Source organism: Galeopterus variegatus, unplaced genomic scaffold, assembly GCF_000696425.1.
Source record: "Galeopterus variegatus unplaced genomic scaffold, G_variegatus-3.0.2 Scaffold1970, whole genome shotgun sequence".
In the NCBI taxonomy this organism is placed as follows: Eukaryota; Metazoa; Chordata; class Mammalia; order Dermoptera; family Cynocephalidae; genus Galeopterus; species Galeopterus variegatus.
Genome location: NW_007728081.1, coordinates 238,782 through 256,781, shown reverse-complemented (window position 1 = coordinate 256,781; position 18,000 = coordinate 238,782). Strand labels below are relative to the sequence as shown.

General features: G+C 39.9%; 1 protein-coding gene across 1 annotated transcript in view; it reads left to right on the top strand.

Annotated features, from left to right (window-relative positions):
- The window catches only part of NLRP11 (NLR family, pyrin domain containing 11), a gene marked incomplete at its 3' end in the record, with an annotated part of 66,473 nt that overhangs the window by 7,705 nt on the left and 40,768 nt on the right, over positions 1 to 18,000 (top strand). Inside the window, exons 2-4 of the mRNA XM_008579870.1 lie at positions 10,929 to 12,495; positions 13,307 to 13,468; positions 17,151 to 17,318. Coding sequence (XP_008578092.1) covers positions 10,929 to 12,495; positions 13,307 to 13,468; positions 17,151 to 17,318 — 1,897 coding nt within the window. The remainder of the gene's footprint in view (positions 1 to 10,928; positions 12,496 to 13,306; positions 13,469 to 17,150; positions 17,319 to 18,000) is intronic.

Sequence of the window (18,000 nt, the reverse complement as noted above, 5' to 3'; positions counted from 1 at the left end):
TGATTGTTAATGATATTGAGCAACATTTCATATACCTTTGGATATTTGCGTGTTGTCTTTGCAAAAGTGTCTATTCAATTCCTTTGTCCATATTTAAATCATACCGGGTTTTTTTTATTGTTGTTTTGTTTTTGCTATTTGACTTTTTAAATATATTTTGAATATTAACCCCTCTCAAATCTATGATTTGCAAGCATTTTCTCCCATTCCATAGTTTGTGGTGTTGTTTTGTTGGTGGTTTCCTTTGCTGGGCAGAAACATTTTAGAGTGATATAGTCCGACTTGTCTATTTTGGCTATTGTTGCCTGTGCTTTTGGTGTCACATCCAAAAAAAAATCATTGCCAAGACCAATGTCATGGAGATTTTCCTTTGTTTTGTTTTGGCTAAGCTTCCTAAAAATAATTATCTTGAATTCTTTGTCAGGCAATTCATGGATCTCCATTTCCTTGGGGGCCAGGTGCTAGAAGTTTATTATTATCCTGTGGTGGTGTCATGTTTTCCTTATTCTTTGTGATCCTTGTAGTCTTGCATAGGTGTCTGCACATTTAAAGTATTTACCTCTTCCAGACTTTATGAATCGTCTTTGTTAAGCAAAGACTTTCACCTGTGGGAGGTAGGGAGGTATGCTGGAGTGTGTTGTGGCACCTGGCATCAACTCTGGGGCATGCCATGGCTTCAGGTCCAGAGGGTTGTGTTGTCTCATTGGCTCAAGCTGCTGTAGTCCTCAGTGTCAGCAACTGTGTAGTCCTTGACAGTGAGAGCTGTGGGTGATCCTCAGCAGTGAGGGAATGGGGGTGATGATGTGCTTGTGCTTGGCTGCAGGGTTGGGCTGAGTGCCCAGAGTGGTGAGCGCTAAGGCTCTATCAGACCTTTTCTATGGATGCACCCACTCCACACCTCCTGTTTCCTCTAGGGTGGGGGGCAGTTCATAAGATTGTATGCCCTGTCTCCAACCTGAAAAGCCAAGCCAAGTGTGTTTTAAATGAAATTCTATCAACTTTTAGCTTGTAACTATTGTCTCCAGCAGCTGAGAGGCCTGGACAAAGAGCACCTGCAGGGGACCTACCTGCCTGGGTTTCTCTGGGATTCTACTGTTTTCAGGAGTCAGATTGTAGGCAAAGCTTCAAAGATATGACCATAATATGAAAGTTTAAGAGTTTTTAGTTCTTATAGACAGTGGGGAGTATATGACATGCTTGAAGGCCACATACACACAGAGGTCAGGAAGCCCAGGCAGGGTAGGGGGAGGGACCCATGGGCCAACTCCTTTATGGGGTACAGGATGTTATCTAAACAGGTTTCCTGTGGGGGGCTTTACTTGGTGGGTATGAAGCAAGCAGGCACTAGTTCCAGGAGGTCACACTGTGAATGACTGGTGGTTATGTTAAGTTTGCAGGCAAATGTCTGAATGACCCGTTTAAAGGAAGCAGCAGGAAGTCAGGGAGCCCAGCCTGCTGGGTGGCAGAGATGCATCCAAGTCTTTATCTCTGGCCACCAACTGGAGCAATTCCAGTGAGGTATAGTATTGGAAACTGTGTCAAGGGTGACCGAGCTCTGCTTCTGGTATGAAAAGGTAAACTTATATTTAAAAGTGGATGCTGAGGGAATATGCAATTCTAAGCACCCATTACAAGGTGCTGAAAGCCTTCTCTTCATCTTCCCTAGAGTGATAGCCTGAAATGCTCAATTTTGTGTGCCTTCCTCCAATCGTACAGAGTTGAATCAGCTGTCTGTGAAAATCTTGTACTCCAGATATGCCATTGGGGAGACATCCTGGAGGTCATGGTGAAGTACAGAGCATTAGGGGTGCCCTGGGACAAGTTGGGCAGGGGGTCCACGGGTGAAGCATCATGAGCAAGCAGCCCATGGATGGGCTTCCTGATGGAGTGCAAGGAGCAGTTACTATGGTTTGTGGCATCTCTTCCCTGCTTCTAACCTCTCCCAAACCACTTGGTAGTGCCTGGTTACCTCAGTATTCTCGGTGGGCAAGAAAGTAGTGCCTCTTTTGGACAGCATCCTGCATGGCTGGGGGAGCCAAACACTCACCCACTATACTCTCACTCTCTTCAATGGAAGAAAATGTGGGCTAAGGGGATCTCCCCTGGTACTGAGCTGTTACACCCTAAGGGAAAACTGACTTGAGCAATGTGAAACTTTTCTTCTTAACCTCTTCAATGCATCTATTCTTGGATTTTTTTGCTCTAGTAGCATGCTGGAACTTCTCCACTGGACTCCCAGACTCCTACAACAGTACTCTCATCTGTGGGTATTTAAAGTTGATGCTTCAAAGGGGGGGGTGACAGTGGAAAGCTCCTATTTTACCACCTTGCTGATGTCACTCCAATCTCTCTTCCATGGCTAATGTTTTCTTTAATTTCCTTAGACATTTTTCTTCCACAGTCAGCTTTTTTTTCCTTTATTTCCTTAGACACTTTTCTTCCACAGTCATTCCATTTATCTCTAGACTCTTAACCTTGGCAACAATTTAAGTATCAACCATATCCTCATTTCTAATATTTATTACATCTGTAATAGTGTGGTCTTGATTATTAGTTTCTATCCTTAGTTCTGCAATAACTTATTTCAGTTCAGGTCATTGTTTTATTTTATATTTAGAACTTTTAAAAAATTATGTTTGTTTTAAGTAGTTGAAAGAAATGGTAGGAAACATGTTTTTCTTCCTTGTATGTTTTCTTTTTTACCAGAATTAACTCTTAGTATATTTTTTCTTTTTTGTGTTGCACAGTCATCCTGTCATTTGCTTTTTTCCCTTTGTGTAGCTCAAGCTTATCATGACAACTGTGTCCAAAACATACAGTTTGCTTTGTTATAGTGTAAATTCTACAGAACAGTTTCCTTATGCCACTTTGGAATCTGTTATCATTCTTCATTTTTTTTTTACCCTATATACTGGGGGTGTCAGTGTGGGGAAAAAAGGAGAATCAGCTGAGTTTGAGAGCAGTCTTCCTGAAGACTTGGGGTCTGTCTCTTTTGAGGAGATCTTAAAAATATCTGTACCAGGAGTAAGTCCACACACTGGTGAGTTTCTTTCTTTTTTTAAAATTTATTTATTAATATTACTATTTTTCTATATCCTAAGATGTTGTAGAGCAGTTGGGGGTGGAGGGGGAGAGGGGAAGAGGGAGGGAAATAGGGTGGGAGGGAGATGAATGAGGAAGGGCATGGTTGAGGCCTGTGGCACCCCCCTCATTTGGCAGGGGATACCAAGGGGCTTCCAGCAGTGGCTTGGTCATTGCTGGGCTGGATGCAGATGTCAGCAGGGTGTGGCTGAAACCCTTGGTTCCCCACCATCCCAGCTCAGGAGCCCAGGGTGTCTCCAGCAGTGGCTCAGAGGTCATTGCTGGGCTTGGTGTGGACATCAGTGGGCTGTGGCTAATACTTGAGAGCCTGGGGCACTTCCTGCAGTGGGTTGGTACTTGTCCACTGGCTGGTTGCAGACGTTGGGGGAGGTGTGGTTGGGGCCCTTGGCCCCCAGCTGGCCCAGCTCAGGAGCCTGGGGCACTTCCTGCAGTGGCTTGGTGGTTGTCAGTGGACTGATTGTGGATGTCATGGGGGCAGGGCTGAGGCCCTTGGCCCCCTCACCACCCTGGCTCAGGAGCCTGGGGTGCTTCCGGCAGTGGCCTGGTGATTGTCACTGGGCTGAGTGCTGTCATTGGGGGGTGTGGCTGCAGCCTATGGCTCTCCCCCCTCCCTAGCTTGGGAGCCCAGGGGCTTCTGGTCTTTCTAGGTGTTATAGGTGTTCTTTGGTGGTATTAGACCTTTACTGGTTAATATTAAACTTTGTCTCTGATCTGTGGGTATTTTGTTTTTTCTTTCAGTTCTGTGTTGGATTATTCACTGTTACTGCCACTCAGACTGCACTGGAACTAATTTGTCCTTTGGTTACTTCTAAAATCGGGGAACTCCCTGTGGGGACCAGCCCTTGAGCCCTGTAGTTGAGCTAAATTGCTGCTTTGCTGCTGCTTCTCTGGTAAAGGCTCTTTGTGCAGCTCAGGTTTTATGGTTGGCCTTGTATGCACTTCTGGGTCTTGTGAATCTGGTATACCTGGGTTGTGTGCAAACTGGTCTGGGCCTGAGTCTCTTATTTCAGTTTATTTTACCAGTGTGGGCCACTGGGAGTCTCATGACTGAGGATTGGGAAAGTGACAAAGTGTCCTCCGCAGGGAAAGTGGAGTCAGTTTGGCTCACAGGCCTGGCCCTATTCTATCTCACTTTCTGCTTCGTATGAGGCTTCTAATCTGTTGTGCTATAACTTCCTTACAAGCTATATGCTTATCACCTCTGTTTACTTCTCTCCAAATTTCAGGTATTTAAGAGAATCATGGACTTGGTGTTTTTGCCTTTTTCACTCAGTACATCTCTTGGGTGGCTTGCTACACCGGAGCAGTAACTAGAAAATGTCTTAGTACTTGAAAGCAGACTGCTGACAGTAAAAAAGAAATTAAAACATGTAGCGTTGGCTTTGGTCCAAGGAGTTGGTAGAAGCCAGGTGGGCCTTGAGGAATCCCTCAACGAAGACTTAAAGGCATGTGAGAAATGTTGTTAAAGGGTAAAAGAAAGAAACACTTGCTATGAATGGTGGAAAGTTTAGTCAGGTTATTGCCCGAAATAATGTAGAAAGTAAAAAAATGTACATTATGAACTTGAAGATAAAGATATTTCTGAGCAGAGTAAAGATGCAGTCTAGATTCTTTTGCTTATAATAAAGGGAGGGAAGAGAAGAAAAACCTAAAGAATAAACTGGTAAGTTTTTAAATTAAATTTATAGAAAATATGAAGGACTCAGGACAGGCTTTTCTGACCGCAGAGGGTACCCATGAAAGAGCTTTGGGGAAAGATCAAATTCAGGATGTGGTTGTAAAACCCTTAGTTAAGACTTCAGAAAGATGTGTGGTCGTGACTGTTAGACTCTTTAAAGCAGCTAATGTCCTTTGAAGCATTCCAAAGGCAAATCTGTGGACCCTCCCTATTAACAGTGGTGTTTCTATACTCTTGAGGGTTATTGTCTTACAGCAGCCTCATAGTAGAAAAGAGCCTATTTCTAGATATGGCTTTTGTCTGATAGAATGGATTATAAATTGATGTATAAGTAGACCAAATGCTTTTTTAAAAAATCAGCCTAAATGGAACAGACAAAGAGGCTTTTGTACCTCCAAACTTTTATGAGCAGATAACAGCCTGAGAACAACTGAGCTACAAACATGGAGAACATTTATGGAAAAGAAACAATGATTACAGGAAGAACTGAGATCCCAGTGGATAGAAACATGAGCCATGGAGAATTCCTAGAAATTAAAAAGGGGGATTAAAAACTAAACTGGCCACAAATGCCAGGCTGGATTTCAGAATTGCTATGGACAATAATTTCTGTGTGCCTCCCACCTTGCCTCCCCTTTTTAAATGAGAATGTCTGTTTTGGTTATTCTATCCCCGTGTTGGTACTTTATGTTGGATGTGGAGGGAAAAGATAAATTGTCTTTTAGTTCATTGGTCTTTAGAGAAATGGGATCCAAATCCAAGGAGCCCCGTGTACACTTGGACCTGATATAGATGACACCCTGGACCTAAAGCCCAATATTGCAATAGATGACACTATTATTTTTTTACATGCATATGTGAGTGGACATCTTGGGGCTAGATGAGGATTACATGAAGGAGGAATGTGGCCAGAGGTGATATGACTGCTCGTAAATGCCTGCAAGTTCTTTGACACTCCTTCCACTGAGAAGTGGAGTTTATATTGCTTTTCTTTGAAGCCAGGTGTGCAATGACCTTTTTGTCCAACAGAGCATGGTAGAAGAGATCCTATCGATTTCCAAGATAGTTGACCTAGCTTTACTCAGTGGAACTGTGTGTTTGGTACTCTGAACCATCATGTAAGGAAGCTTGACTACCTGAGGGGACCGTGCTGTCAGGGAGCCAGCCTCACGGCACTGGTAACTTGAGTGATAACTTTCACCAACTTTAGTATCTTCTAAGTCATTAGTTTGTCCCTCAAATATTTCTACTATCCTTCCCCCTCTCCTTTTAAAAAAAATTTTATTGTATATATCAAAGGTGTACAACATGATTTGGTATGTGTATATGTGTGTGTGTATATATACACATATATGTGTATGTATACATGTGTATATATGCATGTATATATGTCTGTGTGTATGAACTTCAAAAAGTTCATGGAAAAATAGAATTAAAAGATAACACAAATCTTTCCATGAACTTTTTGAGGATCCCTCCTATACATATACACACATATATATACATATATATATGTAAAAATGATTACTACAGCCAAGCAAATTAACATATCCATCTTCTCACATAGTTACTTTTTTGTAGTAAAAGCACCTGAAGTCTAATCTTTTAGCAAAAGCAGTATCCAATACAACTATGGTCCTGATGCTGCAGATTAGATCTCTAGATTACTCATCCCATATAACTGCAACTTTGTATCTGTTGACTTGCATTTCCTCATCCCCCCTGCTCCCCACCCCTGGTAACAACTCTTCTACTCTGTTTCTATTTATTTGACTATTTTTAGATTCCACTTATAAGTGAGAGCATGCAGTATGTTTTTTCTTTCTGTATCTGGTTTATTTTGCTTAGTATAATGTCCTCCATGTTCATCCATGTTGTCATGAAAGGCAGGATTTTCTTCTTTTTTAAGGCTGAATAATATTCCACTATGTCTATATGTCTATAGACGGTCCCAACTTATGATGGTTAGACTTATGGTATTTCAACTTTATGATGGGTTTATCAGGACATAACCCCATTGCAAATTAAAAAGCATCTGTGTATGTGTGTATATTACAATTTCTTTAGCCATTCATCTGTTGACAGACACTTAGGTTGTTTTCACATCTTGGCTATTGTGAATAATGTAGCAGTGAACATGGAAGTGCAGTTATCTCTATGAGGAACTCATTTTATTTCATTTAGATATATACCCAGAAGAGAGATTGGTGGGTCATATGGTAGTTCTATTTTTAATCTTTTGAGAAACCTGCCACTCCTGCTCATTTTTGGTTTCCATTTGCATGGTATATCTTTTTCCATCCCTTCATTATTAGTCGGTATGTCTTTACAGATGAGGTGCATTTCTTGAAGACGGTACATAGTTGGGTCTAGCTTTTTAATCCAATCAGTCAGTCTGCATCGTTTGACACAGAATTCAATCCATTTATGCTTAGGGTTGTTATTGAAAGGTATTGCCTTTATTCCTGGAATTTTATTGATTTTCATTTGGATATTTTAAATATATTTTGTTCTTTTCTTCTGTTGTTTGTTTTTGGTGTTTGGTTCTTTGAGGTGGTGAGATATAGTTTCCTTCTCATTTGAATTTTTGTTCTACCAGTAGGTTTTGTTCTTTCTTGTGTGTTCACAGTAGTGATTATCGTTTTTCAGATTCTAGATGCAGCATCCCTTGAGGATTTCTTGTAAAGCTGGTCATGTGGTGTTGAACTCCTGCCGTTTTTATTTATCTGGGAAATACACTATTTCTCTCTCATTTCTGAAGGATAGCCTTGCTGGGTATAATATCCTTGGCTGGCAGTTTTTTTCTTTTAGAATTTTGAATATATAATCCCCTTCTCTTCAGACTATAGAGTTTCTGCTGAGAAATCTGCTGTTAGTCTGATGCAGACTCCCTTATAGGTGACTTGACGCTTTTCTCTTGCTGTTTTTAAGATTCTCTCTTGTCTTTAAGCTTTGCCAGTTTGACTATAGTGTGTCTTAGAGAGTACATTTTTGGATTAAATCTGTTTGGGGATCTTTGAGCCTCCTGGATATAAAGGTTGGTGTCTCTCCCTATGCCTGGGAATTTTTCTGCTATTATTTCATTGAACAGGTTTTGAGTGCGCCCTATTAGAGCACCCATTGTTTGGATGTTTAAACACCTAAGGTTGTATGATAGCTCTCTTAGGTTTTCTTTCTTTTTTTTTTTCTTTTTTGGTTCTCTTTTTTTTTTTTTTTTTTGGCTGTCTGAGTTATTTCAAAAAGACCACCTTCAAGATCGAAAATTTTCTTCTGCTTGCTCTAACCTGTTGCTTAAACTCTTGGTTGTGGTTTTTATTTTGTTAAATGAATCCTTTGATTCTAGGAATTCTGCTGCATTCTTTTTTAAGGTATTAATCTCTTATACATTTCCTCCTTCATATCCTGCATTGTTTTTCTCATTTCATTGTGTTGTCTAACAGTCTTCTTGTATCTCATTGAGTTTCTTTAAGATTGTTGCTTGGAATTCCTTTTCAGTCATTTCTAGGGCCCTGCTATATGGGGTCTGGTGCTTGAAAATTATTATATTCTTTTGGTCTGTTTTTTTTTTTTCTTCATATTTCTAGCATCTCTGTGTTGATGTGTGGTCATCTGGTAGAGCAGTTGTTTCTTCTATTACTCTGGAGTGGGCTTTGACGAGAGACTTCCCCCTATAGATGTGTTTTATATTGACAATTGATAAGGATTGAATTGTGTCCCCCAAGTTTTATGAAGTAAAACTTCATAAGTATTAAAAGCTTGACCCCCCACTCTTACTGTTGGGAGGGTGGGAGATCCTATAATAGTAATCAAAAGGTTGGGCCTTAAAGAGGTGGTTGGATTGTAAGGACTATGAGTAATAAGTTGGTAGACTAATGGTGGTCATTGGTGTGGTTCTGATGGTTTTAAACGGAGCCAACTGAAAAGGTTATCTCTCTCTCTCTGCTTCTGCCTTCTTGCAATATGGTACTCTGTATCACTGAAGTCACCACCAAGGAAGACCCTGACCAGGTATGTGCCCTGGACTTTGGACTTCCTGGCCTCTGAAACTGTAATCAATAAATTTCATTTTCTTACAATGTGCCCCGTTCCAAGTATTTTGTTTTAAGAAACAGAAACGGACTAATACAACCATTGAGTATGGTGTTTTAGTATTTGTTCCAGGTAGATGCAGTAATCTTTGTGTGGATACTTTGGCCATATTCATTGTTGTAGTTGTGTGTGTAAGTGCCTCCATGGCTTAGGCACTGGGGCACTTAGTGATTCCTTGCTGAAGTTAGTGACATTGTGTTGGTTTGTTGGGGACATGGGCAAGCTCTCAAGTTCTTGGGAGAAGTGCCTGGGTGCCCTGTTACTCTTTGGCTGGGGTGGGTGACCTTGGGTAGGCTTATTGGCACCCCTGCTGGTGTCCTGCAACCCTGATGGATGCACTGTGGTGTACTGGAGCTCCTTAGTTTGAATGGGTGACCCTGGGCATGGTTTCTCTTTCCTCTATCCTACAGGCAGAGGCTTCCTCTGGGTCTCTACTTTACCTGGATGAGTTGGTAGTGATCAGGAATTTCCTTCCTTACTCTATTTCCATATCCTGATTCTACATGTACCACCCACCCCTAGGTGTACTGTCGCATGTGGCAGCATAATTCCCCCTGTGGGTTGGGCCATTGGGTCGCAGGTCTGTGCCTGCTCAAATCTTTTGCTGGGCTCCACTGGTGACTCTCCTTGTGTCAGTGCAGTCAAGTGGTCAGTAGGCCACCTGCGTGGCAATGGTGGCTGCTGCTATGGTGGCAAGCTCCCTTGTGGTAGAAGTGAGTGTGGCAGTGGCTATGATGAACCACCCATGTGGCAGTGGAGTCTGCAGTAGCAGCAGGGGATGCCCATGGCTGCTGAGGTCCCTGGGCGAGCTTCCTGTTCTCTGCCTATCAGGCCTGTGGAATAGTTAAATCAAGCTAATTAACAGATTCATCACTCCGCGTTCTTATTTTTGTGTGTGTGTGGATTAAACTAAAAACCTTCTGCACAGCAAAGAAAACAGTAAAGAGACAACCCATGGATTGAGAGAAAATATTTGCAAACCTTACATTTGACAAATCTCAATTTTTTATTGCCAGCCAGACATTATACATAAAAACAGTAGGGAAAGAAATGTTTTTCCCTGAAAGCACTTGTCCTTTTCCTAGCTGTTTAGGCTGCTCAGATATGCTAGATCAGAACTGGACAGACATTTTTTCAGTTGAGAGTGGGATCACGCCATTAATTCATCTGGCTCCTCTCCACTGGGGAGAGCTGTGTCTGTTCTGTTCCAGTCTGCTGCCACACCAGCCCTGGTACAGCTGTGAATGGTGAGCTGTTTTTACTTATCCCATCAACGTTCTTCAGCAATGGCTCTCTCTCCTGTTTTCCCTTGCCCCAGGTATAACAACATCTTCAGTTATCTTCTCATAAAGGAGAGTTCACCCCCTCTGAGAGTTCACTTATTTGGACTCATTATTCCATCCATAGCTCCATGAAAGCTCTATACTTATTTGTTTTAATGTGGCATTTTCTTGTTTTACTGTTTTACAGTGGGAGTATAACCTTATATACTCTCAGGAGAGATAACTCCATAATAACTTAAATGTTAGTCCATATATAATTTATCTTACATAACTCATTAAATGGTCAGGATTTAAGGAATGATATGCATAAACAAGAAAATATGAGGAAAGATAAGTGAGTAATTTATGGTTAATAGCCAAAAATGTAACAGTTATCTGCTTTTAGCTAAATATGTTAGGAAACTGCTTCTCAACTTAAGAATCATTTTCTCAAAGGAAAAATCTGATGCAAAATGAAGTGTTATAACTTATGTCTACATAAAATGCTGTGAAACCACAAAAGGAAAAAAAAAATAAGTCCTTCTCCATGGCGAGATAAATGACAAGGAAGCTCTTGAAGGATGAATAAGCAATGGTAAAAAATATCTGCAGATTCTGTTATGTGGATGAATAGGTTTATTCAGTCTTTTTCTTTCAAAGTAATGTGATAGTAAATATCTTTGCATCTATATCTTTGTGATGAATGGCAGTAAGTAGAAATACTGGATGAAACAATTTTTACATTTTGACTTTTTTTCTGTGTTCTGCATTTCTTTTGCCCTGGACTCATGGCTTAGGTAGCAAAGAGATGCACAGAGTTCTTATAAGAAGAAACTTTCTAATCCAATGGGAAGAATGTCCTTTTGGAGATGTTCATGGTGAATTCTACCGTAAAGTTTCAGCAGACATTTTCTATGTACTTCAACTTGCATATAATCCTAAGATCACTCATTCATCAAAGAATCTTAATGTGTTGCTGGTGGGGGATGAAGCAGCTGGAAAAACTGTGGCTATAAAAATGGCAGTGTTAGAGTGGGCAAAGGGCAACATGTGGAAGGATGTGATATCATACATTGTTTGCCTCACTTCTCATGAAATAAACCGGATGACCAGGAGTAGCTTGATTGAGCTGATCTCCAAGGACTGGCCTGATGGCAAGGCTCCTATCGCGGATATCCTGTCCAGTTCCCAGAAGCTCCTATTTATCTTTGAGGACTGGGACAACATAAATCTGAAGTTAAATATGAATGAATCTGCTTTGTGTAGTGACAGCAGAGAGCAGGTACCCATATCGGTTCTCCTAGTCAGTTTGCTGAAGAGAAAAATGGCTCAAGATTCCTGGTTCCTCATCTCATCAAGGCCCAATTGTGAGGCTGTTGTGAATACGTTAATGCAGATGACAGATTACTACATAACCATAGAGCTCTCTAATGAAAAGAGGCAGGAATATTTTACCATATTCTTTAAAGACAGCCAGAGGGCTATGACAGCCCTCAAATTTGTACATGAAAATGAAATGCTTGTGGATCTGTGCCGAGTCCCCGCCTTATGCTGGGTCACTTGTACTGTCCTGAATCAGCAAATGGACAAGAGGGATGACGTCAAACTCTCCTGCCAAACACGCACTGACATATATGCCCATTTTCTTGCCAATACGTTGACATCTGATGCTGGAGTTACTGCTAATCAGCATCACCTAGTTCTACTAGAACGTCTGTGTTTGCTGGCTATAGAAGGACTGTTTCACAACACCCTGAATTTTAGCGATGAAGACCTCAGAAGTGTTGGCTTTACCAAGGTTGATGTCTCTTTGTTGCAAGCCCTGAATATTCTTTTGCCAAGCAGCAGCCGTAAGGACCATCACAAGTTTATCCACTCGAATATCCAGGAGTTCTGTGCAGCCATTGCATATATGATGATACTAATCAACTGCCAGATCCCCTCAGCTAGTAAAAAGGATAAAGACAAAAGAGAAATATACATTAATTTCAGTCCAATAGTGACTTTCATTTTTGGTCTGCTTAATGAGAAGAGGAGAAAAATTCTTGAGGCATCCTTTGGCTGTCAACTCTTGATAGGACCACTCAGGCAGTACTTTCTACAGCAAATGGAAAATTTGGGTAATAATCCAAAAGCAATGGAACACCACATGCCTTTGTTTTACTGTCTCTTTGAGAATCAGGAAGAAGAATTCGTGAAAGAGATAATGGGCTTTTTCTCAGAGGCTACCATTTGTGTAGAGGAAGACAAAGATCTGATGGTTTCTTCATACTGTCTGAAACAATGCCAGCCTCTACAGAAACTTAAGTTGAGTGTTCAACACATATTTGAAAACAAAAGGCCTAATGTGCAGCTAACTTCTAGGTGAGTCATTTTTCTTAAAAAAGTCCTTTCTTTAATGTATTCCTAAGACCTGATTATAATTCTAGTTCTTAATCATCAGAACAAGACTGAAACTGAAGGCCATGCAGAACTTGATTTTCTATCTAGTCTCTAATTGGACCCGTGATTTAAAAATCCCAATGCTTCAGTTTAAATTCAGGGATTCTGGGTTAAATCTCAGACTTGCTGACATTTTAGGCTAGATAACTCTTTGTGGTGGTTGGCTGTCTTGTGCATTGTAAGGGGTTTAGCAATATTCTGCCCTGTATCCACTATATGCCAATAGCACCCATCCTCTTCAGTTGCGACAATGAAAAATGTCTTCAGACATTGCCAAATGTCCCCTGGGGTTAAAATTTTGCCTCTAATTGAGAACCAGTGGTTTAACCTTATTTCTTCAGATCTGTTGTGTGGATTAACTGAAATAATTCTTATATAATTAGTTAGGGGTATTCACAATAACACATAACATACAACGTTTATCATCAAAATTGATGTTTCTTAATATTTAACATTTTCACATCCAAAGAGGATGTATTTGATCAGTTGTATCTTGCCTGACTACAGAATCACCAGCTACCTTTGTGGGTCTAGATGTTGTTTTTCATAGTTGATATACTTTCTTTCTGCCTGGTATTAAGTCTGAGTCAGGTAACAGGGGCTCTCAAAACATACTTTTAAAAAAATTATCTGCTAATAGATGCTTTTTTATATATTATATATGTTTATATATTTAACTTTCAAATTGCTGGAGTTGATTCCACTGGAGAATTCCATTTTTTCCTCTACACAGTCAAATGAGGAACCTTGTCTACTGGAGAGATATCTGCTCTCTACTCCACACTCACGAGAACCTCCGAGAGCTGGAAATTTGTAACAGTGACCTTGATGATACTTCAGAAAGGATTCTGTGTAAATCTCTGAAACATCCAAGCTGTCAACTTCAAACACTCAAGTAGGTATTATGTCAATTCCTATTTTAATTTTATAAGTTCCCCAAGGAATAATAATAATCTCCCTTTTCTTCTCTGAGGGAAGACTGTATATATATATATATATATATATATATACACACACACACACACACACACACACACACACACACACACATACAGTATGTGAATGTAATAATAAATAATGTATACATTTGTGTAATAAATTTATACAGTAAATATGTATATATTTATTTATTATTAAATACATATTCATTTATATATATGTAAATAAATGACCATCCCATGTGATAAAAGTAATGCTGGGAATAGAAACTAAGGCAGGCAAATATACCTAAAGCAGTGAGAGGTGCAAGCAATAGGGGTAGGGGAACTCTGAAGTCCCTCATAATGTTTTCAGAAAATAAACGATAACTGATTCAGATGCTGATGAATCACAAGTTGACCAGGTGAAAAAAAGGACTATCACTTCGAATTATGTCCAACCACGTATAGCAGACCCCCACCCCCAAAGTCGCTTAAGCACAAAAGGCTTAATTTTTTATTCACAAGAAAAGTCTGGAGGTAGGAACCCTGTAGCAGATATACTTTTAGGTTAGATTTATCAGGGCCTAGGCCCTTTCTGTACCTTTTCTTAGCCATTGGTAGTGCGTCTATGATCAAGGTGATCTTGAACCACAATGACTATCAAAGCCCCAGTCATATGACTGCCTTCAAGGCAGGTAGCAAGAGAAGCAGAAAGAGGGGAAAAGGTATACCTCTAAGCTTCAGGAGCTTTCTTGATGGAACCTTTCTGTAACACTTCCGTATGTCACTTCTGCTTACATCTTATTGACCTGTTTATCTTGTCCTCATATAGTTCTATATAACTGCAAAGGGGAACTGAGAAAGTAGTCTCTATTCTCGGAAACAATAAGAAATAGTAAAAACTGGAGTTACCCTAAGGAAGAAAACAAATGGGTCAGGGTAGAAGTCTATCAGTCTTTCTTTTTTTCAAGAAGTGCATTATAATCATGTGAAAAACTTAGATGCACTTGCCAAAACAAAATCATCAGGAAAGCTAATATTTGTCTGAGTTTACAGTAGCTCTATAGGAAATGCTACTAGATTATTCAGCACAGCCCAATGTAGGAACATATGATATTTTCAGGATTCTCACAGCATAATGGTTAGCTTTATTTTTATTCAAGAAGAATGCCTGCTTTGTTTCAAGTGCTAGTCTAGGTACATGGGATTTACCAGTGAGGGGAGAAGGGGGACAAATGTCCTTGCTGTCTATCCAGTGAGACAGAAAATAGGCAAACAATAAACACATACATTTAAAAGCATACAAAAATGATTATATTGTATAATATTGAATACACTAATTATCCTGATTTGAGGATCACATATTGCACACAGGTATATGCAATCAATTATGTTTTAGTAAAAAATAAAAGAATATTTCAGGGTAATAGTCCTATGAGGGAAAAGAATAGCAAGCAAAGGAGCATGAGAACTTGAGTGGTGGTAGTGGTGGAGGGTGCAGGTTGTAGTAATAAGCTCCGCAGAGAAGGTGAGATTTGAACAAAGACTTTAATGAGGTGAAGGAATGAACCAAATGGGCAGCTGGTCATAGACCATTTCTGAGAGAGCAGATCCATGGATCAAAGGCTTGGTGTGTTCAGAGAAGTTTAGAAACCCATGTGCTTAGACCAGTGTGAGGGAAGAATGGTGTTAGGGAAATAGCTCATAAGTATGTATGACAAGATCACAGGCGTTATAAACCAGTGTCAGAACTGGATTTTCTGGAATGAAGTGAGTTTTGAGGGAGTTTGAGCAGAGGTGCTATAATATGACGTCTCATACTTTAAGACACATTCTGGATACTATGTTAAGAATAGCAGACCAGGAAGCCAAGATAAAACTAGGGAAATCAAAGAAGGCTTGTTAGAGTCTTCAAGATGAGAATCAACAGTGCATCTGATGAGAGAGTGAACAAGAGGTTGGTGAGGTACGAGCTCCTTGGCATACGCTGAATAATTCCAACATACATCCTGGGCAAGGGATGATTACTTGAATGATTGTATGTAGAATATAAGAAAGAGAACAGCTGAGTGTCCCCAAGATCTTTAGTTTGAAAAACTGCCAGGGTAGAGTTGCCACTGAGATGAAAAAAAACAACAACAACATATGAATGGAGCAAGAGTTTGGAAGAGGTCAGTTTGCAGTTGTTTGACATAAAGTTGAGATGTCTATTAGACATCCAAATAACAGTGTGGAATGTTCCTGAAATGAGCAACAACAACATATGAATGGAACAAGAGTTTGGAAGAGGTCAGTTTGCAGTTGTCTGACATAAAGTTGAGATGTCTATTAGACATCCAAATAACAGTGTGGAATGTTCCTGAAATGAAGATAAAAGTTGGATGTTGTTAGTACGTATGTGTGTGTACTATGTAAATATATAATATTTGAAACCAAGGCCTGAAGGGTTCACCAAGGATAGAAATGTTGCCCAAGAAGAAAAACAATTCAAGGAGTGATTCCCAGAATTCTCCAACATTAGGTGGTTGGGGAGAAAAGCAGGAACCAGAAAAGGAATTTGAGGAGTGGTCATTTAGGTTGGAGAAAAAGTAAAAGAGTGTAGTGTCCTTGAATCCAAGTGAAATAAGTTTGTGAACAAAGGAGATATCAACTGTGTCAGATGGTGGTTATTAGTCAAAGAGAGGAAAGACTGAGATTGACCATTGAAATTAGCAAGGTGGAGATCACGGGTGACCAAGAACAGTTGTGGAAGGGTAGTGAGGGCAAAGCCTATTTAGGTAAGACAACGGTGAGATGAAAATTGAAAAATTTTGAGTAGTTTTGTTGCAACAGGGAGCAAAGAAGTGGGAGGGAAGTTATTTGCTGGAAATGGGGCTCAAGAGCATCACTGGGTAAAGGGCTCTGGAAATATAGACCATAACATGCAAGACACATTCAGCCTCCCACCTATTCACCACATAGGCTGGGAACTAAATTCAAAAGCCTTTCCATGTGTGTTCTACATTTGGGTTTGTCATAGAATCCTCGATCCTAAATCATTCCTCTGTGAGTTGGCCAGTGTCCATAGTCCCTTTCACATCTCTCTTGTTTAATTTTGAGCTGTGGGTTCCTAACTCTTACCTCATTATGGCCCTTACAGAGACAATGACCAAAGCTGTTGCCCTGATGTTTTGCTTCAACTTTCAAGGGAATCATGAACAACTCTGTTCTTGGCTAGGGGAAGTGGTGGTAGTGATGGTGGTGGTGTGATGCACTCTGGAAATACTTCTTTTAAAAAATGAAGTTGTACGTTATTAATGTGTGCTAGATCCTGTGGATATATTGTTCATCAACACATTACGGATGTTTCTCTCATGGTAGAGAAGCCTGGTTTAATTTTGCGGGTGAGTGTGTGTGTTTTCTTAATGTCCCTTCCTATGGGTACATAGGAAGGTCAATGCATGATAAAATCCAGAATATTATTTCAAAGTCAACAGCCTGATGTTGGAATTAGCAGAGGTCTTTTGACCTAAGATTGAGAGCAGTGTGTGAGAAAATAATAAACATTCAGGATCTATTCTAGAGTGAATTAGAGCAGGCAGGAAAAATTGCAGAGAAGATGTCTATGTCCTGTGTGTGACCTTTACTGAAACCTTCCTACTATTTTGTCTTCTGCAGATTGTCTTATCTCTCACCTCTTTCTGAATTTGAAGATATTTTCAAGGCTATTGTTCATAGCCAGAATCTGACATTCCTGAGCCTGAGTTCTACGTTCATTACCGTGAAGATGTTTTCACTTCTGCATGAGGTCTTAAACAATCCGATGAGCAGCGTACGGCACCTGAAGTGAGTCATTGCTTGAATGAATGTTCAGTGCGCCTGAGGGAGTTGGCTGGGTATTAGTGTGTAGAGGTGCTCTGCAGATAATACGACCTCCTACCTCTTCTTGCTGCCACGCAATTCTTGAAGATTTTTAGTGTATGGTTTATTTCTCCCTCACCAACATTATTTCCATCATTTTGGTTGATTTCAATTTCTACATCAGTGATCTTTTCTGTCACTTGGCTTCTCACTCTCTTGACCAAGATTTCTCCAACGACCTATGACCATTCTCAGGCACAGACCACCGTGGCCAAACCCTAAAGAAACACTGTCCAATGGAAATATTATGCAAGTCACAAAGTTAGTTTTATAGTTTCCAGTAGTCATATTAAGAAAGTAAAAGAAAGCATGTGAAATTAATTTCAGTAATATATCTTAACCCAACATACTAAATTATATCATTTTGTAATTAATATAAAAATCAATGGAATTTTATGTTCCTTTTTTTGTATGAAGACTTCAAAATCCAGTGTATACTTTATACTCACAGAACATCACCATTCTATACTAAACTTTCACCAGAAATCAGAAATCTCTATTCTGATTTCATAAAATTTACATTGAAAAAATCAACTCACATACTTAAGTTTTTCAATAACTGAATTGAGAATCAATTTTAAATTTAAATATAATATTATTTTTATTT